Here is a 22,198-nt window from a genome sequence, read left to right as displayed (position 1 = left end):
CATTCAGATGGAAAATTATTTGCTGCATGTTAGGAAATTTTTGCTGGCTCACCACGGCGGTTAATCACATCTCCCTCTCTCAGGCAAATGAGTTCAAAGGGAAGACGAGCTGAGTTGGTGACGCTTAGAACCTGTTGGATGAGGCTGCAGTCTGGTTTCATTTCCTCAACACATCACAACTCAGAAGGCTGCAACATGCGCAACCACCCATTCTCCAATAACACTGACATAGTAGTCATCGTGCAAAAGTATTTCAGAAACACAAGCTTTATTTGCAGTCATCACTGAATATCTGTTTTTAAAAAAATTATAATTACAACTGCAAGTAGAAAAGAAATGATCAACAAGTGGAAGAGAGCTTGCAAGCACTTCGGCTCAAAAACCCTTTATAGAAGGGAACATTCACAGTGCCCGCCATTCTCGTAACTCTTTATCATTCCAAAAAGGTAAAAATACATGGACTCATGTCTACTCCTTTCAACCTGGATTAACTCGTTACACAGGTTGAAAATACAGACATTCTTCTTTGTGTATTTTCAAGAGTAACCTCTGATTTAGTTGATGTTCAGTGAGTAGTTTCAAAGCCACCTACTATTCTAATTCTGATCGGGATTGCACTATGCAAAGGGATAAATGATTCAATAACTAAGGAATATTCTAGCAGCCAGAACGGACACGCTACAGTGCACATGTCCCAGCTACATGGGAAAAAGGGGCAGGCAGACCGAGGCAGATGGCGTGCAGTTTCAGATGCAATGCTTCAAATCTCTAGAAACATTTTAAAACTTGTGCCAGGCACTTGAGTGAGTTCATCTAAGCTAAAAAAAAAATAAAAAAAAAAAAATATATATATATATTTCTGATACACGGATACTCGAGTGACCAAGGCAAAAAAAGACATCATGTGCTGAAAGTGACCGTAAAGAATGAAATACACCGAGACACCACCATATCAGTTCTTCATGTCTGTAATGGCTGAGGTTTGATTTTAAATACCTTAAAAATAATGCATGTGCTGTTGGGACAAAAAATAAAATAAAATAAAGTCTTTCAAATTTGTTATAAATTATCACTAAATTCATCTGATTAAACCTAAAAGCAACAACCTTCTGACACAGACACTCATAACACTGTATGAGAGAATATCTTACAGTAAACAGCAAAAATATAATTTGTGGAAGGTTTGTGCTACTTACAGTTAAGTGTTAATGTTATATATTACATTCTCAGATGGAATTTAGTAAAGCTTTCTATATTACAATAAGGTCAATATTAACAGTGTTTCATCATCTTTAAAGATCTGGCCTATAGTCGTGTATTTATGTGCTATACAAAAACAAGCATGTCTAACTTTACAACAATAAAATAATCCATACATCTACAGAAGGCAGATATAATTAGCATTATGGCTGGTTTAGTTGCTTGAGTGCTATTATGCAGCAAACTATAATTTTGGTGGCCTGTCCGATGGAATCATGGCAATAAGGCATGTTGCAAAAGTCCATATACTTGGGACTCAGGCAGTTGGCTAATAATTATATCCTTCAAGGTTGATTTCACTTTCTATAGTGTGCATGCCAACAGTTTAGGAGACCAGGCAGTAAGCATTTCCCCTGTAGATTCAAAACGGGAAAAATCCCTTTAGTGCAAGGGTTCTCAGCCCAGTCGTCAGGGCACACCTAGCCAGTCAGGCTTTCAGGATATCCTCAATGAATATGTATGAGATAGATCTGCATACAGTGGAGGCTGGGCATGTTAATCTGTCTCATGCATATTCATCGTGGGTATCTGAAATCCTGACTGGCTAGCTGGGTCCCGAAAACAGGGAGAAGAACCCCTGCTGCAAATACATTAAGCCTTTTTGTATTTGAAAAAGACCTTTTTTGCCCCTGTATGGATATTTAGAAGCATCGGTTCTGAAGCACATAAAGTCCAAGAAGAGTCTACAGTATTAGGGGAAAATGGACAGACTGGATGGGTCTTTATTTGCCTCTCATTTCTACAGTACCAAGATTTCAGTTTCTATGGGCCTGGGGTATAAGTACTGCAAGGTTGGCTAAGAACCTTTCAGGTCTTCCTCATGGGTGTTCTTCCCCGACAGCTGAATATCAAGGAACTAGCATAGCTCACGGTTTCAATTTACATTTTCAGGAGAAATTGGTCAGTCCCTTCAGGAATTTATTTAAAGGCAAGAGCAGAACCTGACACACAAAGAAGAATGTTGGCACATAATTGTACAACATATTTTTTTTTACAGCTATCTGGGTATGAAATAGCAGCAAATCTTGAGGAATGTTAGTGTTCATAATTGAAGTGATACGTTATGTGAAATTATTCTGCATTTAATTACAGCTCGTAAAAATATAAGAGTTAAATGCCACTGTGGTCTGATATACTTGGCAAATATGGTACTGCATTTTTAAAAAAAATATTTTAACCAAAGATAGTTCATAGGACTAAGATCAATAGAAAATAGCTACACTTTATAAAAACCTTTCCATCTAAAAACTGTGAGCTGCAGCAGACTAATGAAATAATAATAATTAAAACAAAAAAACAATTTAGCAAAGATCTGTAAGCAAGCAGATTCTGTACTTTTCAAGAGCGCATGACCTGGAGATGGTGCAGCCTCATCAACCGGGTCACTGTGAACTATAGAAAATTAAAACCTGTCATGTTGGTTTAATTCATTTGTCACTGGCATGTCAATGCCTTGAGCTGCCGAGTACACTTTAGGTTCATGTGTACAATTGCTATAGGTCAAAAAGATTTAATCAGATACAGCCTCTCACCAAAATGGTGACAAGTAATGGGAAATAGCTATCATTAATTGTACATTTAATTTGAGCACTGCTTCCATGTTGCGTAGGAAAAGGCCATGGGAGCATGGTATTGATTTTGACACACTGTAAGCTGGTTAGGCCTCTGCTATATTAGCTGGATCATATTAAAAGCACGACAGGCAGTGGTCACAGTGATGCCAGAGGCTAATACAGAAAGTGCACACTAGCAGTTATTATATAGTGGTTCAAAGAGTGTCAGCTGAATAAAATGTAAGAACATACAAAGAAGAGCCATTCAGCCAACTGAAAGACTGCATACACAACAGGCCCGATCTAAACAGCTCTGGTTAATGTTTATTTTCCACATAAGGACGACTAGCCAATGTGATTGGCTGATATGCCCAAATAGGAAGTATATACCCCTTCTATGTAAGAGATATGGGCTGCCCATGGTTGTCAAACCAGAGCCAGAGTATTGAGGACACATAAGCAACTTACTATTCTCCTAAGATGCATTACAGTTATGTGCTTAATTTCTAGAGTTCACTAATATCATACCATGCTTACTTTTATGTCATGGAAACAGATGCTCAGAGCACATCTGCCAAATGTAAACAGTCATTTTTGATGACTTTTTTCTTTTTAACATTTTTTGTTTGAGCAACCATTGTTAAATAATCTCTGGCTTGGTTTAAATCTTCACGACGCCCCGCTGTGTTCATGCCGACGTCCAAAGAATCGGATCCTCAGATACAAAAGCGTCCTTACAAAACCGTGTTAGGTCCAAGTCTCCATGGGCACCATGGATTCTTTTGTTCCGACGGAAGGAAGCAAGTTTTCCTCAGCAAGGAAATAATAAGGTAACTGCACAAGGAAGCCTCGGATCCTCTGCAGTTCTTCAGCTGCTTTAGCTGGGTCCTCTGTGGCGAGTCCTGGTTTGGTTATGAATTCCCTCAGCTGCAGCAGGTTGTGGACCTCGTCACTGGGAAGGCATCGGAAAACCTGATCGAGAAGTAAAAATCTGTATTGTAAAGAAAGATCTGCAATTTGGGCTTTCAGGAGCCTGACAGTGCTAAAAGACTTTTATCTGAAAATCTTCTTAAATGTAAGTGTCTTAGGAGACTAAATATGGGTCTATACTTTATTTGTCTACATTTAGGTAGGAGCTTAGGGGGGAATTTTAAAAGCCCAGTGCGTGCCAAAGCCGGGAGAAACGCGCAGAAGTCGGGCCGGTGTGCACCACGCGGATTTTAAAAGGCCCGCATACACACGTATCTCCCGGTACATGCACAAACATTTTTTCATGAAAGGGAGCAGGGTGGGAACATGGTCTGGGAAGGGCATGGGCATTTCAGGATTTATGAATGAAACCAGCGTAAATACTTATGCGCACAAGCACGTGCCAAGGTCCTGCTATGGGTGGTGTGTAAGTCTAAAACACAAAAAAATAGGCTTGTCAGCGGGGTTTTAAGGGTCAGGACTAATAGGGTAAAAGGGAGGCTAATTAACTAAGGGGCCGATGTTTGTTTAACCCGCTGTTGGATGAGGATTTAATAGGCGCTAATCCACCCCCTAATGCAATAGCGCCTAATTAATGCGCGTCCGACGCGGAGTGAATGAGTTAGCGCTCATCACATGTAAATGCATGTGAATGAGGCTATTACTCATTTACTCCAAATGCAAAAAGATAAATGTGCGTCTCAGACGCACATTTATCGCTCAGATATTAGCGCCTGCCTGGAGCAGGTGTTAATAGCCGAGAGCATTGAAAAGAAGTACAGAAAAGCTGCAGTAATGAAAACCCACGCCGATAAAGTCGGCATCGCTTTTCATGACCGGCTGACTGCAGTTATCAAAACCGACGCCAAGTTTAATCGGGATCAGTGTTCATAACCGGCAGACCGCCGGTAACCGCGGGGTCGCGTTAGCAAGGAGGCGCTAAGGTCGCGCTAGCGATCCTAGCGCCTCCTTGCTAGCGCAACCCACAAATTTGCTTATTGCATGGCGCCCCCCTTGCGGGCGCCATGCGTGCGCTAAGAAAGCGGGCGCTGACTTTTCAGCGCCCGCTTTCCGCAAATTTTATTGCATCGGCCCCTAAGGGGGCTAGGAAGTCTTATCCTTTACCTGGATGAACTGGGAATGAACTGGGGAAACTGGTAATGGCGTCAGCACGTATGTCTACTAAAATCCCCCCACTTACGAGGTAGAGGTGGCATTTGCGCGCATCCGTATAAAACTGTGTGCACTTATATGCACATACAGACTATTTTATACCATGCGCGCATGTACACGTGTATACTATGGCCGCTTCCTTTGGCACAAGATGGCATACATGTGTACATGTGTGCTTGCGCGGCTGTTTGAAAGTTACTGTCCTATTAGGTGTCTGGCATTGTAAATCAGTGGTGGGTATCAAATTTTCCCCATCGTAACTCCACTCTCACAGCCGCATACTTTAGGTGCTCAGCCCTAGTCATTTTTCAAAAGGGCTGATTTAGGTGTCAAAACTCCCAAAGTTAGGCAGCTCGATCCTTTGAAAACCGAACCCAAACTCTACTGCAGTATGTCCTTCAGTACAATGAGACGCGCTAATCAGACTTGAGCGCAATGTAACGCTACAAAACCTTTGAATGAAAAAATAATTGAGGGGGGCGGCTCACAGAATTCCAGGGTGCGGCGTGCACCCATTCCCACCTCTGAAAGGATCCCGATGTGGTTGTACCTGAATCTGGAAGATCTCTGGTCACATGATGCACACAGTCTACGTGCACCCATTCCCACCTCTGAAAGGATCCCGATGTGGTTGTAACTGAATCTGGAAGATCTCTGGTCACATGATGCACACAGTCTACGTGCACCCATTCCCACCTCTGAAAGGATCCCGATGTGGTTGTAACTGAATCTGGAAGATCTCTGGTCACATGATGCACACAGTCTACGTGCACCCATTCCCACCTCTGAAAGGATCCCGATGTGGTTGTAACTGAATCTGGAAGATCTCTGGTCACATGATGCACACAGTCTACGTGCACCCATTCCCACCTCTGAAAGGATCCCGATGTGGTTGTAACTGAATCTGGAAGATCTCTGGTCACATGATGCACACAGTCTACGTGCACCCATTCCCACCTCTGAAAGGATCCCGATGTGGTTGTAACTGAATCTGGAAGATCTCTGGTCACATGATGCACACAGTCTACGTGCACCCATTCCCACCTCTGTAAGGATCCCGATGTGGTTGTAACTGAATCTGGAAGATCTCTGGTCACATGATGCACACAGTCTACGTGCACCCATTCCCACCTCTGAAAGGATCCCGATGTGGTTGTAACTGAATCTGGAAGATCTCTGGTCACATGATGCACACAGTCTACGTGCACCCATTCCCACCTCTGTAAGGATCCCGATGTGGTTGTAACTGAATCTGGAAGATCTCTGGTCACATGATGCACACAGTCTACGTGCACCCATTCCCACCTCTGTAAGGATCCCGATGTGGTTGTAACTGAATCTGGAAGATCTCTGGTCACATGATGCACACAGTCTACGTGCACCCATTCCCACCTCTGAAAGGATCCAGATGTGGTTGTACCTGAATCTGGAAGATCTCTGGTCACATGATGCACACAGTCTACGTGCACCCATTCCCACCTCTGTAAGGATCCCGATGTGGTTGTAACTGAATCTGGACGATCTCTGGTCACATGATGCACACAGTCTACGTGCACCCATTCCCACCTCTGAAAGGATCCCGATGTGGTTGTAACTGAATCTGGAAGATCTCTGGTCACATGATGCACACAGTCTACGGCATCCTGGAGGTTTTTAGTTATTTATTTGTTGTTGTCGTGCTGCTGGAACCTTTGCAGCTGCACGAACGAAGGCAATCGAGTGCCTGAATTCCGTTCAGGAAATGCAGAGAAGATGGGAGCCTTTGGTTGCGCCATCCAAAGTTCCCTCACTTACTGGGATTCCATTATGAAACTGCGCTTTCACAATGGACAATTTTTCTTTTTTGGCCAAAATGTTAGGTTATTTCCTGACATCGCAAGGTCTACAAAGGAGTGCAGGAAAAAAATGCCTTATGATGTGACAAGAAGCTTTGTTTCCTGGGGCATCATTTATACTCTGCTTCCCTTGTAAATCTATTTGGAGACCGCATGATGTAAAGTGTGGCTTGTGATTTTTCAGCCACCTCAACTCAAGTTTTTCCTCCATCTGAAAAGCTATGTTGTGAGTTTTTGGAAAATGTAGATGGTGGAGGGTTTCCCCCATTGAAATGATAAGACTCCTAATTTTCTTTTTTTCATTTTCTTGATTCTACGCTCAAAGTTTTTCTTCCTGGATCCACTCTCCCCCTCCTCTCTTTATGGTCCTGCTATAAGATGCAGAGTTTTATTTACAATTCTTTTTCTCCATTAGATTTGCCGTCTCTTAATGGGTTCTTTTTTTTTTTTTTCTGGCTGTATTCTTATATTACAGTCGCAAGTAATTTGTTTATGAAAACCTTATTAAATAAAAAGTATACAAAGAAAATGGCCACTCTACCTTGTCAAAAATAGTGGTATTGCGAGCTGCTGTGGCTACCCAGACCTCCTTGAAGAATTTGTCGCTAATAGGATCTTGGATGTCGATGGTAGTGTCATTACAACAACCGAGAACTACCCTGCAAGGAGGCAAAATACTGTTATCGAAAGATTACATCGAAAGGAAACTTTTGTATAAAGGAGGCTGTAATGAAGGTCATGCTTTGGGGGGGGGGGGGTACGGATAAAAGAAGCTGCTAATTCAAATATTGCTGACCCCTGTGCTTTATAACTACTGACTTTCATCCAATAAAGCATGGCCTCCGCTTGTAGTGATGATTCTGTAGAGAGAAAGCCAGGATCCTTTCTAGTGGGGAAACACTAAGGCTCCCCAAATCTTGAGTTGGGGTCAGGGCCGGATTAGGCAGGGGACCAGGGGTGGGAGATTTTACCCCCAGCAGAGGAAGTCCCGTTTGTGCCTTCAGAATCTATGTTGCTTGTTCCTAAATCCGGCCTTGGTTGGGGTTCCCCCTCCCCCATTTATTTTGGATATGCTTCCTACTCTGTTTAAAATTCTTTGTATGTCCTTGTGGCATCTGTGTGGCTGATGAAGAGTCTATATAGGAAAAGTAACTTCCTACATGCTCCCCCTGCACTGCAGACAGCACAAAGAAGCATCCATTGAAGGGAGAGAGAGAAAGGAAAGGGGAAGGGAGAATAAGGAAGGAGTGAAAGAGACAACGTGAGAATGTGGGGGGAGATGGAAGAGGACAAAAAGAGAGGAGGGGAATTAAAGAGAAGGGAGTAGGAGAGTAGGAAAAAGTGGAAGACCAAATGGAAGGGCGGAGTGATGGAGAAAAGAAGAAACAGAAATGAATGAGAAGAGATGGAGAAATGAAGGTGGGAAACAGATTTAGAGAGAGATGGAAAAGATCTGATCTAAGTAATCTTTCTATACTGCCCCTAAAAAAATGAGTGCTCAACCTTCATTATGTGAGGAACTTAGCTCTGTCCTCGATTCTTCACCAGAGATGGAAGGCTTTCTTCCGTATTAACAGATACTAGAAGACAGGATTTCCCAAAGCTTGTCCTACCGGCTAGTAAGACACTATTGCTGGCACCAAGTGGTTAAAGATGCAACCTCAAGTTAATGGCTTCTTAGCACATTAGCAATTGCCCTATACCCTTTCACGGAAAAAGCAAATTTTCACATGCAGGTGTGCTCATTCAGCAAGAATACCTGAAGCACTGGATTCGTAGCGTTTGTGCGAATCTTCCAGCTGTGTATTCTTCTCCATTCATCAAGGATGGAACTGTTTCAGTGTCTTGGACAATGATCGCCATTTCACTGTCTCGCTTTCCCATCATGCTGCGATCATTGATATTAGCAGAACCTGAGAAGGAATTTAATGTCAAACACTCAGTGGGAATTCATAGTTTATAGCAGGGGTAGGCAAATCCTGTCCTCAAGGGCCACAAACCAGGCAGGTTGTCAGGATACCCAAACGTGCAAACCTATGAGTGCCCCTTCCAAGATTTTTAAGATTTCCTGTACTTGTAAATTTATCTCCCAGGAGGACCCTAACATTATAAGATTCTTGGAGAGCATAGGAGACCCTATTTGCAAAAGATTTTTCCCATAAATACATTTTTAAATAGAAAACTTTAAAAGTTTTCTAATTAAATATTTAGCTTATTTTACAGATGTGTGCCAGCTAAAAGTTTGCCTTCTGTTCTGTGTCCCCCCTGAAGAAACCAGTTTGTCTGGTGAAACAAGAGTTTGCTGGGATATTAGCAAACCTGTTATTTAAATCAGTGCTTTCAAAATGAAGATATCTAGTTAAATTTTGCTGGCTGCTCACTGAATATGGAAGAATGCTAGCTGAATTTGAATGAGTTAATTCGATTTAAATAAAGTTTTGTAATCATTTTTACAGTGTTTTTTTAATAGTCCAGTCAGGATTACCTTTTGAGCCACTCTTCCTTATGATTATCTTAAAGGAGGTGTGCTTGTATGAACTGGCAGTTTTTCCCCTTAATTTTTCACTTTTTGTTAGCTCAGGACAGTCAATATGCCATTGCCTCCATAGTCACAGAATCCTTTTGTCTAAGCGGATAGTTTTTTTTTTTATATCTGTTATACTTAAGAGTTTGACTGATAGAACAGCCAAGAGAAATAGCTGGCCTGGCTCCAGCCTATTCCTGAGGGCTCTGAGTGCCACTTTAGCAGCTATGTCAGCTCCTGGAAGCCTTATTTCAGAGGGGCTTTCTCACCAAATGATACTGCATTTTCATCTTCCCTTTACTTTTGGAAATGTGAGCTGCAGAACCAGTTCCCTGAAGAGGCCCTATTATTCTTATTAATCAGTCTTGTGTTTTCTGGTTGATTCAGCATCACCCACGCTCTTTGTGTCAGCTGTAAACCTTCATTGGATTTGTTGGAGGTGTTTCTGTGCATAGGGCAAGAAGAACCAGAATGGAATGTGTAAAATGGACTGCTGATTGACATAATAAGCATTGTACCAGTATGCAAGAAGCACTACTGCAGCCCTCCGCCCATGGAAAATTCAGAGCATTAGCAACTTTCACAGTCTCGCAAGGTCCTCCTGTAATGTATCACAGTCTGCTTGTGATTTAACTACTCTGAATAATCTTGTATCATCCGCAAATTTGATAATCTCACTTGTCATATTCCTTTCCAGATCATTTATAAATATATTGAAAAGCACCGGTCCAAGTAGAGATCCCTGAGGCACTCCACTATTTACCCTTTTCCACTGAGAAAATTGACCATTTAATCCTATTCTCTGTTTCCTGTCTTTTAACCAGATTGTAATCCATGAAAGGACATTGCCTCCTATGCCATGACTTTCTAGTTTTCTTAGAAGCCTCTCATGAGGCACTGTGTCAAATACCTTCTGAAAATCCAAATACACTACATCTACCGGTTCACCTTTATCCACATGTTTATTAATCCCTTCAAAAAAATGAAGATTTGTTAGGGAAGACTTCCCTTGGGTAAATCCATGTTGACTGTGTTCCATTAAACCATGTCTTTTTATATGCTCTATGATTCTGATCTTTAGAATAATTTCCACTATTTTTCCCGGCACTGAAGTCAGGCTCACTAGTCTATAGTTTCCTGGATCGTTTCTTCTCTGTCTCCATCTGCTGGTTGGAGTGCGGGACTTATATTTAACTAAATAAACATTGTTTATATATGTAATAGTTTAGTCCTCATTGTGCATCTCAATATTGTTGAGTATCCAATGACATTTGATTTTACGCTATTCTAATAAATTATACCCTACTTTGGGTGAACATTTTATTCAAAAAGGTGGGAAATAATCTATATAACAAATAAATGAATACATCGTTTGTGTGCACATTTCTTTCTGTGCTAAATGTCATGTTAAATTGGTAGCAAAGTTGTTTACACAAAAATGTGTGCATGATCACATGTTAATATTCGTGCACCACCGAGCACACCTTTTTTCATTCATTGGTCTATCGTTTTGTACCTGAGGATAGAGTGACTTGCCCAGCATAAACAAATATAAAGTAATTATAAAATCAACAATAATCAAAACATCATCATCATAAAATACAACATGCAATGAAAATGAATCATAAAATAAACCTCAGAGAAACCCATTCCCTACATGAACTCTTCTACATTCTGCTCTACACCACTCCTATCAAACATTTTTTTTTTGTTTTTTTAATTTAATGATAGAAAATTTATTTGAATGCGGTCTGTGGTTTGGTTGCATGATAGCAAAGACAGCATTGTTCATTTTCTAAAATCTTTCTTCATTTTATAAACCTAGTACATATAAAAAAAAAACTGTACTAAAGGAAGAGAACATGTTGTACTAGACCTTGCATGCATTAGTCAACAACCTTATGTCAGATGCACCAGTAAGAATAAATAGATTAAAAAAACTTTCAGTTATGCAAAAAATATAATTTGTTTTTTTGTTGGTCTGGCAGTTTCCTCCTGCTGTTTTGGGCTCCATTTCAAATGGAACCAGCCATTAGTGGAGTATAGTGCTACGAAACTTTATTTCCAACGACCCAGGTATTTTTTTTTCCTGACTCTCTGCCCCATTCCCTCTAGCCCAATCTTTGCAGCAATAGATCTCAGCCAGAAGCTACAGACTACATATTCCTCCACAACATGGCACCCATGCACTCTGCCTCTGTCCACTAGGTGCCACTGGTGTGCGATAGTGGAGACTAGTGGGAGCAGAAGGAACTGTGAAGGATACCTCCACAGCACTGGTAGCCCGAGATCCAGAAACCACAAAAACACTCCATTTTATTTTAAAAGTAATTATCAAAAATTGTAATAAATTGACAACAAATAAAATGCTGTCAGCCATTGATCTACTGACCTTCTTCAATTCTGTTGTGAAGATTTAAGATCAGAAAGTGGCACTCTGATACTACAAATGTCACATGGTTCCCCCACAGAGATCAGCCCTTGAGTGCACAAGGTGATATTAATAAAATGGACACAAGTGTAATCTAGCCCTTCTGATTTTGCAGAAATCGATGCCCCAATGCTTCAAATCCAATGAACTACGTGCAATGAAGACAATCCCTGGAGGTACTGCTGGCACTGAAGACAGTCATAGGTTATCCTTTCCCTTCCTTAGGATGCCTCAGACCAGCTCTTATTCATTTCTGCACAGTGGGAAGGGCTCACATTTTTAGCAAAGGATGATACTGTGGTGAGCAGCTGCTTGTAACGCACGTGAACATCTTCCAAAGAGGCAACAGGATCACCACTAAAAAGAAGAATCAATCATCCAGAGAAGCCAGCTGGAGAGCTGTGGCGCAGCTAAACAAATCTTGTTCCATGCCTTGATTTCAGAATGTCACCTTCTTTAGGGGGAAGGGAGGGGGGAAACGCCATGCGTATCATGGGAAGAGTTTTTCTAGTTACCCCTTCTCTTGCATTTGAAACTTCAGAGCCCTAGATCATACCCTCACCAGCCTGGTCACCTGTAGCATGTGACATCTTAGACTGAATTTCTCAGTGCAGCAGGACAGGGAGAAAAGTGAATGGATGTCAGTGAAGCTGTCATTCCACCATTCCCTGCAAAGGCCAGGAGTGCATTGCTACCCATCTGTGAAATGGGGTGCTGCCATGGATGTTATTTTGGGCAGGCTTTGAATTCAGGCCATTTAGGGGCCGGCCATGAAAAGGACCTGGGCTCGATTCCCAGGCTGGGCCTTCCGTTTTGTGGGTTGGCCAGGGCTGCGGATGCCTCAGGGATTTGCGGACCCCCCGGTCATCTTGTGACGGTGACCCGCCTTAGTGCCTGCGAGCACAGGGTTCTGGAGGGAGCCCCAGGGTGTGACTTTGGCCGAGGACCGTTGCTGCAGTGGCTGGGCTTAAGTGATTTCTGCAGGACGGTGCAGGCAGGGGAAATAAAACTAGAGAAAAGAGAATCCCTGCACATTTATGAATGAAGGCTCACGGTGCCAGATCCGCCCTGACTCCGACTGAGCCTAAAAGAAGGAGGAGGGGAAAAAGTAAGAGAACATACCCTTCGGATAAAACATTTATCACAATTTACTAGGGGAAATCACTGCTGCTGACTGTTGAAATCAGGGCACAGAAGTTGCTTTTAACAGATTCTTAAATGCCTAAAGGACCGAAAAATCACCTCTAAATAAATGTAGAACACCAAATGCAGAGCACCCTAGACCTCAGTATTCTTTGAAAGGGAGAATTTTCCAGAAACGGGAGGTTGAGAAGGTGGTCTAGGTGAAAGGAGGTGTTAGGATTTGTGATCCCTTGCCCTCAGGTGGGGTTGAGCCCCGCAGGTCCCCACCGTTGGGAGGCGAGCCTGGCTGGGAGCAGAGGCAAACAGGACCTTCGCCAGTACCAGCCCTCACTCCCTGCAGGTTGAGCCCTTGGGTGCCGGGGGCCGGCTGGTCTTAGGGGGGCCTCTGTGTAAGTAGTTCCAGAGGAGACAGGGAGTATCAGAGAGTTCAGATTCAGTCCAAGGCTGAGAGTCTCTCAAGGAGAGAGAGAGAGAGAGAGAGAGAAGGCCTCAAGTGAAGAGATGCTACTGCAGTTCCAGAGTCAGTAGAGCAGGAGCACAGGGGGTAGGACCCGTGGGAAGGAAGTGCAGGAGCAGCGGGCCTGAGTAATAGTATGTGGAAGCAAGCCCTGAGCGGGGAGTCCGCTGAGACAAGTTCTAGAAGTGTGGGAGTGCTGAGGCACTGCCTGGGGTGCGGCAGTGCACTGGCAGCAACCTGTGAAGTAGAGGCGCTGAAGGATACCCCGCAGAGCCAGGACTCAAAGAGACAGTCCTGTAATGTAGGAGTGGTGAAGAAACAAAAGCAAGACCGATGCCTTGGAAAATAATTTATTCAAATAGATTTGACATTTATTTATTTATGGCTTTTTTTATACCGAGGTTCCGGTAACAGGGTTACTAATCACTTCGTAGGATCTTTTTATCGCGATGGTGTTTGTTTTAAAAGAAACTCTTAAGTTGATTACAGAGTCCTGTTATTAAAAAAAGCACCATCGCATGAAGCAAAATAAAACAGTCACAAATGTGGATAAAAAGATCCTACAACTTGGCTACAAAGTTCTCTCAACGAAAGAAGTCCTTGCAGTGAACACAATACTACAATCTTTATTGTGAGACTTCGTGAGTGAACAATTCCAGAGTATAAGTATTGCAACTGAGAACATACTCTAGATGTACTTCAATCCAAAGAGCCCCTGATGCAGCCATAGAGCGAAACTTTGGCCAGAGTCGGGCGTATCAAATCTATTTGAATAAATTCTTTTCCAAGGCATCGGTCTTGCTTTTGTTTCTTCACATCCGTGGCTTTCCTAGACCGTTTACCGCTTTGTTTTGTGGGTCCTTCCCTGTAATGTAGGAGTGCAGGGCCAGGCCTTGAGCAGGAGTGTAGAGACAGCGTCTCGTGATGTCGAAGCTCTGACCCAGACCCCGAGAGTTGGAGTGCCGAAACAGGGTGTCATGATGTACGGCGCGCCAAGGCAGATCCCAGATGTAGAAGCGCTGAGCCGGACCCCGAGGAGCGGGGCACTGAGGCAGTGTCCCAGATGTAGAAGCACTTAGCCAGACCCCGAGAAGCGGAGCACCGGGGCAGGGTCCCAGGTGGAGAAGCGCTGAGCCAGAACCCTAAGGAGCAGGGCGAAGGATTCCAACGAGCAGAGTAGGGATCCGTAGAACAGGAACAACAGGTCCGGAGAACTGGAGCGAGCACCAGCTAGGAACCAGGGAACTCATTGCCAAGTCAGTTAGTGGTGGTGAGTCCTTAAATACCCATGGCTGGTGATGTCATCAGCCGGGGACGAGCCTGAAGTTCCCGCCATTGGCCCTTTAAAGGGAGGACGGTGCACGCGTGCACCTGGAGAGGCCCAGGATTGGAACACTGGTCAGCGGCGTCCCAGCCACCACGTGGAGCACAGGGAGCCAGGAGGAACGCGGCGACAGTGACCGGCTGTGGCCGCGAGAGCACCGGGAGCAAAGGGCCAAGCATGGTATGAGGTGAGCTGAGCCGGCCGGGGCCGGTGGGCTAACAGGAGGATCCACCTCCCAAAGGCTGGGTCAGTGAGCTCCACCGTTCAGAAGGAGGAGTTCTGGAGCGTTGAGGGGGGTTCTGGTTTGGAGCGCGGCGAATGACGTCTCACCCGGGAGCTTGGGGAGAGGCAGTCGAGGGCATCTAGGGCTCCGCTGAAGAAGGGATTTCTCTCTCCGGTGAGAGTGACAGGCCATCCAGGAAGAATGGGACCCTCCATTCCTACAGTGAAAGGATCGGACTAGGGACGTCTTCAGCCAGTAAGTGACAGGGATACAGAAGAACTGGGCCTGAGGAAGACAGGGGCCTTGGTGAGAGTCTGAGAGGATTATTTTTTCTATCTCACGTAACTCAAGCAGCATGAGAAGAGAGTAAGGGATGACTGACTTTTTTTTTTTTTTTATCGGGAGCTACTGTTGAATTGTTTTTCTGAATATTGGGGCTTTAAGAAAGCTATTTTGAATTTGAAACCCAATGCTCGGTGCAGACGTTGTTTTGTTTTTGTTTCTGGTGATCTCCTGGTCCCCACAGCATGAATCCGTGGTTTTACCGAACGCTGCAACGAGTGGACAGTATTCAGGGGTCTCTGAACCCTTTACCAAAGGGCCAGAGGTGATAGTTACAAGACTTAAACCAATGAAAAATCTCTCTTTTTCTGACTGGAACTCTTAGTGTTGCAGAACTCAACATTAAGCTGCTAGATTATCAGTTCTGTTTCCATTTTACATAGAAAGCTTGGCTCCAGTGTTTTAAAGTTATTTCCAATTTTTCTGTAATAAGGGCAGCTTAGCTTCAACAGGGCTTATTTAAACAGCTGGAATTCCATCTTTTTTGGATTATCTTCCCCAGCCCCTTTTTGGCCTGAAGCTAAACTAATCAATTGCCTGTTTGGACTACTTTTGAGTCATTACAGACATGTCTACCTTACAAATATCAGGAGAGAAATTCAATTTTTCAAGTTCATTGTCCATAACTTGTGAGATACGGTAATCGGATCTCTAAGCTTATTATTGAATCATCTCTAGCTATCCCTAAGTTTAAAAAATAGAACGCGCTCCAATTACTGGTAATGGTTATCTGAACGTGAGCGTACGCCTATCAGGCAATTGCAGCAGCAACGCGCAGCTCGCAATCAGAAGTCTGCAACCCTACGTGAAGTTTCAGAGAAAATGCAACTTTCACTTCAGTGCTGCATTTAACTACTTAGGTTTGATACCAACAAAACAATCTTTGCACTTTTGTGTCTAGATGCTGGTTGAACGGAGGCAAGTGCAGACATCAAATACAGATGTGGGCTCCTAGACGTAAGGCCTATAGGGGCAGTGCACATACCAACTCTTTCCCAGTCCTGCTAGCTGTGTGTGTGTGTAGTGGAGGTTGTAGATAGCGAAACTATTGTGTGCTATTTTATTTTCTTATTATGAACGAGATGAGGCGAGGGAGACGTGAGTTTGTGCCTATTGTTTCAATAATTTATTTGATTGTGAATACCAGGTGGGAAAAAAAAAAGGTCACGTGGGAGAAGTCTGCTAGGACAGCATTTTCAATTAACTTAAAACTTCTCCTAGAAAAAGCACCTGCACCGCAAAAAAAAATGGTAAGCAACTATTTGCAACATCTAAAAACCCTACTTGTTTCCCTCTTTGAGGATGTGATTCAAATTTGAAGGCTTTCGTGCATAAAGGGTATTTAAATATCATGTAATCATAGCTTGGTGCATACATTAGCATGTGCCTTGATGAATACTGGGGACTGCTGATAGGTTAAAGGAAAAAATACATTTAAAATTGCTGTGCTGCTGGCTAGGATACAGTTTTTTAATTGAGTCAAAATTAAAGAGCTGGTGAAGTACACAGCCTGCCAAACACCTTTCACATATCGAAGCACTGTCTGTTCTTGAGAGAGAAAATGGATTTCTTAAAGATCTATTTTTTTGCTAAGATTGGCTTTGGTTCAAGACAGATGGACAGCATTCTGCTCACTATTCAAGCATATCTCCCTCATGAGTATATCTGTTCTAATTCATATGGGCTCAAAAAAATCTGTTACATTAAACTACCAAGTAAGGAAAGAGTTTCACAGCAGTTCTTATGATGTGCTTCCCCCCCCCTCACAACCCTCTGATTTCTTGGGAACTCATTTTATCCATTGGCCTGGGCAGCCTGCAGGACTCATAGTGGCCACAAGGTGCCAGTATCATCTATTATAATAACAGGATACTGCGACCTTTTGGCCAGTCCTGGTACTGCAGCTGAAAAAGTGATTGCTTCCAATTTCTGGTTATATCCATAAGTATTCTGGGAAAACTTTATTCCAGTTTTTAGCTTTTATATGGCTCCACTTATCCTGAAAATGCGGTTGCTGTAGGTTGAATGGTGCACACAAAAAGTGGATTTTCCCCAAGTTTTGGCTAGATCCCTAAGTTTTCTAGGAAAATGTTATTCCAAGCTTTCGTACAAACCTACCTATCCTGAAAATGTGGTTGCTGTACGTTAAAATGGTTCATGAAACAATGTGCACAGGGCCAGACAGACAAAATGAAAACAAGTAATTTTTTTAAAGCTCCTAAAATGATCAGCATGGGCTCATAATGGCCGACTGATGAATAACAAAGAACACATATGATAGCACTGACAGCGATATTGTTACAGATTATTTTACCTTCATATCTCATATCTACTTATAGTAAATATGTGTAGTCCCTCTTCTGGTGATTATCCTACTGGTACAGGCATCCTTGTTACCTACACTAGATTATTGTAATTCAATTTATTTAGGATTGCCAGCCTTATCACTGAGACCACTACAGCTGCTTTTGAACTTTACAGCTCGTCTAATCAGTGGACATAAGCATACTGACCACATGACACCAATGCTATTCCAACTTCATTGCTTGCCTGTCCAGTTTGGGGTATGGTTCAAAGTACTACTTATAACTCACAAACTGCTCAGCATAAGTTCATGTTGATTGGTAAAGAACCATTTAATCTCAGCAAAGAGGACTCCTTGAGGTACCCCTCAACAAAAGCAGCATAATTGTCAGTTACAAGAGACTGTGCCTTCTTTGTGGCTGCACCCTCCATCTGGAATTCAATATCTGAAAGCTTTAAGACTTAGGGAATGCACAAAAACCTTTAAAGCACTCCTGCAATCTTTCTTGCTGGGACTAGCTTTTGCTTGATTTTGTGTGTTTAGAACGCCTTTGAGCTTGCAGTCCATTTGATTATGATTTTGGCGATGGCTGCTTTCGCCTTAAATTGTAACTTGTCTTATTTTTGTTTTGTTTGTCTTGTTTGAATCTTTTATACCAATTATGTTATTATGTATATTGCTTAGGGCCCAGGCACAGGCGATTCATACATTTTAATAAATACAAATACACAGTGTCCTGGGGATAAATCCACCGGTTGCCCCCAAGCCCGGGGTCAGGTTTCTTCTGTGGGGTGGGGATGGGGGAGAAATACTCCTCCAAGGCCCAAGGTGTTGGAAGTACTTTTCTCAGTGGATGCTCAACGGATGCGGGTGCCAGCCAAATACTCTGGACTCTCAGGATGAGAGTCCAAGCAAAAAACTTTACTGCAATAAAGTTTTGAAAATCAAGTTGTAGCACTACACATCCCAGTTCTGGGCACAGCCAGTTGTTATCACACTTCTCTAGCTTTCCTTATCTGTGCAAGTATCCCTCAGCAGATAGGCCAGAGAAGAACTCACCTTCCAGGGCCATGGAGAAGCAAGACTTCCCAGATGGACGGGGGTATCCTAGTGATGAGTGGAAATCTCCTTCCAAAATACTGGCAGACAACACAGGGTCTCAACCCTGCACAGCTGCCAACTGTGCCTCTTCGCCCCAGGGTGAATACTCCAGATGGGGGTCACCCATGTTATGCAAAATGGTCTCTTTAACAGTTCTCTTTCTCTAGATGACACACAGGATCTTTCACATCCACATCCCTTCAAGCATCACTAGATCAACCGGAACAGGGATGTTGCCAATCCCTTCCCCCAAAATTGCGCATCTAAATAATGTAAGAGAAAGAACTATCTCTATTGCTGGACCCCAACTATGGAACCCTATTCCACAGGAATTACGATTAGAAGCAGACATCAAATTATTTAAAAAGGGGATTAAAACTTGGCTTTTTAAACAAGCCTTCCAAGAGCTGTTAACATAACGATTTCACACCTCGGATTTTATACCAAGGTAATGTATATTTTGATTTTATTATCTCTATTTTTACTATACTGCCTCTCTAATTGTTTACATTTTATGATTACTCAGCCTACTATTTTAGTTTACTATTTAATTATTTACATTATGAAACTATGTTTACTTCCTTTCTTCTTTGGAAATGCAAATATTTTTAAATGAATATTTGCTAACTACTGTAAACCGATTTGATATGCTCGCATGTAAAGTCGGTATATAAAAATTATTAAATAAGAAATAAATAAGAAAGGTTCAGGCAGCAGAGACTAATCAATTCTTCTAGTTTCCCTACTCTAGGGCAACAAGGACTGCAGTAAAATTCTTCCTCCTAGATCCACAAAACAAAGGACTTTACAAAAATATCCAAAAACTGGAATTCTCTGGCAGCAAGTCTCCACCGGCCACCAATTATGGACTGCGAGCTGCAGTGGGCACAGTCCTCCCCTATCTTGACCACCGCAGACCTAGGCCAAAAACCAGGGATCTTGTAAGAGACCCAAAAACTCAGCAAAAATCCAGGAACCCAAAGCTGGCAACAACCCTACCAAGCAGGTTGCATACTGAAGGGGTAAGTCTCCCTCCTTTCCTGGATCACAGACCATGTGACCTGGGTCCCTGGAGTAGGAAAAACTTCAACCAAAAAAAAAAAAAAAGCTCTTACTTCCACATAACTCCAAACCAAATCTGCACTGCCACACTGATCTTTGATACAACCTGCTTTTATACAGCCAGGAGGTTCTGGAGGTGCTGTTCCAAAAATGGCTCCTCCCTCTACTACCTAAATCTTACTCCTAACTCAAAGGTTGGGAACTAGGGACATCTAGTGGTGATCCCAAAGGGTTGTTATGTAAGTATTAAATAAAAAAAAAAGAAAAATATAAACCTGAAAATATATTGGCTAATATTGTACATTCCCGTTTTTTTTAATTCATATTGATGATGGCAGAAAAGGACCAAATGGTCCATCTAATCTGCCCAGCAAGCTTCTTATGGTAGTATTTGCTGCTCTGTGCAGTTATTCAGTGAGCCTTCCTTAAAATTCAGACAGTGCTGATGTATTTTATTTGATGGAAAGATCCACTGTTGAGATTCATTTATTTATTTTATTTATTTATTGGTTTTTATATACCGCCGCTCATCAAAGATATCACGTCGGTGTACATAGAACAAAAATACGCAGTTGCGTGTACATATTCATGGTCAGAAGAAGTCAGGCTGTACTTTCAATAGCTATAACCATAACTTTAGTGTATACCGGAACGTAGAGCACTGTTGTGGTTAGCAGAATGCAGGACATAATGGTGGAGGGAGGGAGGGGGATCCCTCAACACGGCTGCTTTCTGCTCAGAGCAACTGCATAGGACATCTCTGTGGCTGGCTGCAGCGTGGTGGACGTGGTGCCCATTTTGCCCACTCTTTGCAATGACCCTGATATGATGCACAACATGATGGGAAAGCAAAATTTGTGCCTAACCAACCTCTCTTTCATGGTGGGGGTTCCTGAAGCAGCTGAGACAGACTGTGGCACCTATTTTTATTATTCCACGCAGAGGTTCACTGCATCGTGAAGAGCAGATAGGACAACCGCTACCTGTACCGCTTGTGGGACTGACAATAAATGCATTTCTCCAAAGCTGGTTATTTTTCGATGGACTCACACCGATGGGTCATGTGACCTGTCAGTTTTGCAGTCAAGAGAATGCCACCTTTGGATAACAATTACAGGTAAGCGGTAAGCGCATTTAAAGCATATCTACTTTGTACACCGCGCTGAGCCGAGTTTGTCGACTAGAGTACCCAGTGCATTATTTTGGAGCTGTTAATGGCATGCAATGACATTACATAGAACATATACAATGTCAACAGGATCAATCCCCAGGGGGAGGGAGCTTCACCTAGTGGCCGGATTCAGTGCCTATGTCTTCAGGATCCCAGAAGGAGCCTCGCTGGAATGTCTAAAGCAAATTGGGTTATAAAATTAGGGAAGAAATCCCCAGGATAGTTGTGAATGAAGGCTCCCGGTGCCCATTCCCAGCTGTGGTTCCCACAGAAGCAGAAGGGAACTGTTTTTTGTCTTTGTTTTTTTTCAATCTAATTTTTTGACCAGGGAATGCCAAAAGGAGCAGCAACTGCCTGCACTACTTGAGCAAGGAAAGATCCTAAAAACAGTGAGAGCATTTTGTTGCAAAAAAAAAAAAAAAAAAAATTCAGCAATGTTCTATGAACACGCAGGGCAACGCAAGACTTCACTGGCCATTCCACCGTATATGAAACGAAGGCTTAGATTCTTCTCGGCAGGAAGAGTTTGATTAAAATGGTCATGATAGCTCCCCTTCTTTGGGAATCGTAAACGTTTTGCCAGCATGCTCGCTGCCAATTTTACTAGCAATTACATTTTCTATTCTGCAAAACAAAATGCGGAGTAGATCCAGCAACAAACAAACTGCTCACTCCCTCTGGCTTGTCCAGCTTAGAAACCTTTACCCTGGAGTCGCTGGATCATGGAGCTTATGATCTCTAGCACTGCGATTATGTCCACTAGCGCTATAAAAGTGATACGTTGTAATGGTACAGCAATTCCTTATCACTTCGGTAGCACTACTGGAATACGCAGCGCTTTAGATCGTAAACCCCATGGAGCTTACGATCCAAAGCAATCATGCCGATGCTCCAGGCCTGTATCTCCACGAGTACAGAAATCCCACTCACTTCTGTAGCACTGCTGGAGGTGAGTGGGAAAATAAGTTTTGACTGAAATCCATTGATCGAATTTTACTTTCCCACTCACTTCCACTAAAAACACCTGGAAATCATTTCTTATGTACATGAGGGGAGATATCGCTACAAAGCTCCTGTACTACAAAAAGTACTGCCCACCAGATATAAATTAATGTAGAACAGTTATTTTATCAGTCACTTTTGACTCTTTTTGCTGCTTTTCATATTCATTGGTTTTTGTTTTATTTCTAACAAAATTCCATTATAATGAGCATTTACTTTATAAATCTCAAGTTTTAGGTCTCGAAAAGCAAATTCCATTTCAGTAAAGTTCTTTTAAGTGTGGTGCTGTATAACGAGGGATTGCTGTAGCAGCAGTTTCATCC

The 22,198-nt window shown here is 42.7% G+C and overlaps 1 protein-coding gene across 1 annotated transcript in view; it reads right to left on the bottom strand.

Moving 5' to 3' along the window:
• Positions 1 to 247: 247 nt before the first annotated feature.
• LOC115099639 (phospholipase D1-like) overlaps positions 248 to 22,198 on the bottom strand; it is a 33,395-nt gene continuing 11,444 nt past the window's right edge. Inside the window, exons 5-7 of the mRNA XM_029617370.1 lie at positions 8,550 to 8,703; positions 7,332 to 7,449; positions 248 to 3,785 (exon numbers count right to left, since the gene is read on the bottom strand). Of these exons, the coding sequence (XP_029473230.1) occupies positions 3,561 to 3,785; positions 7,332 to 7,449; positions 8,550 to 8,703 (497 nt within the window). The 3' untranslated portion in view covers positions 248 to 3,560. The remainder of the gene's footprint in view (positions 3,786 to 7,331; positions 7,450 to 8,549; positions 8,704 to 22,198) is intronic.

The sequence above is a fragment of the Rhinatrema bivittatum genome, chromosome 9 (genome assembly GCF_901001135.1).
Source record: "Rhinatrema bivittatum chromosome 9, aRhiBiv1.1, whole genome shotgun sequence".
Classification (NCBI taxonomy): Eukaryota; Metazoa; Chordata; class Amphibia; order Gymnophiona; family Rhinatrematidae; genus Rhinatrema; species Rhinatrema bivittatum.
This window is presented reverse-complemented; position numbering and strand designations above follow the sequence as displayed.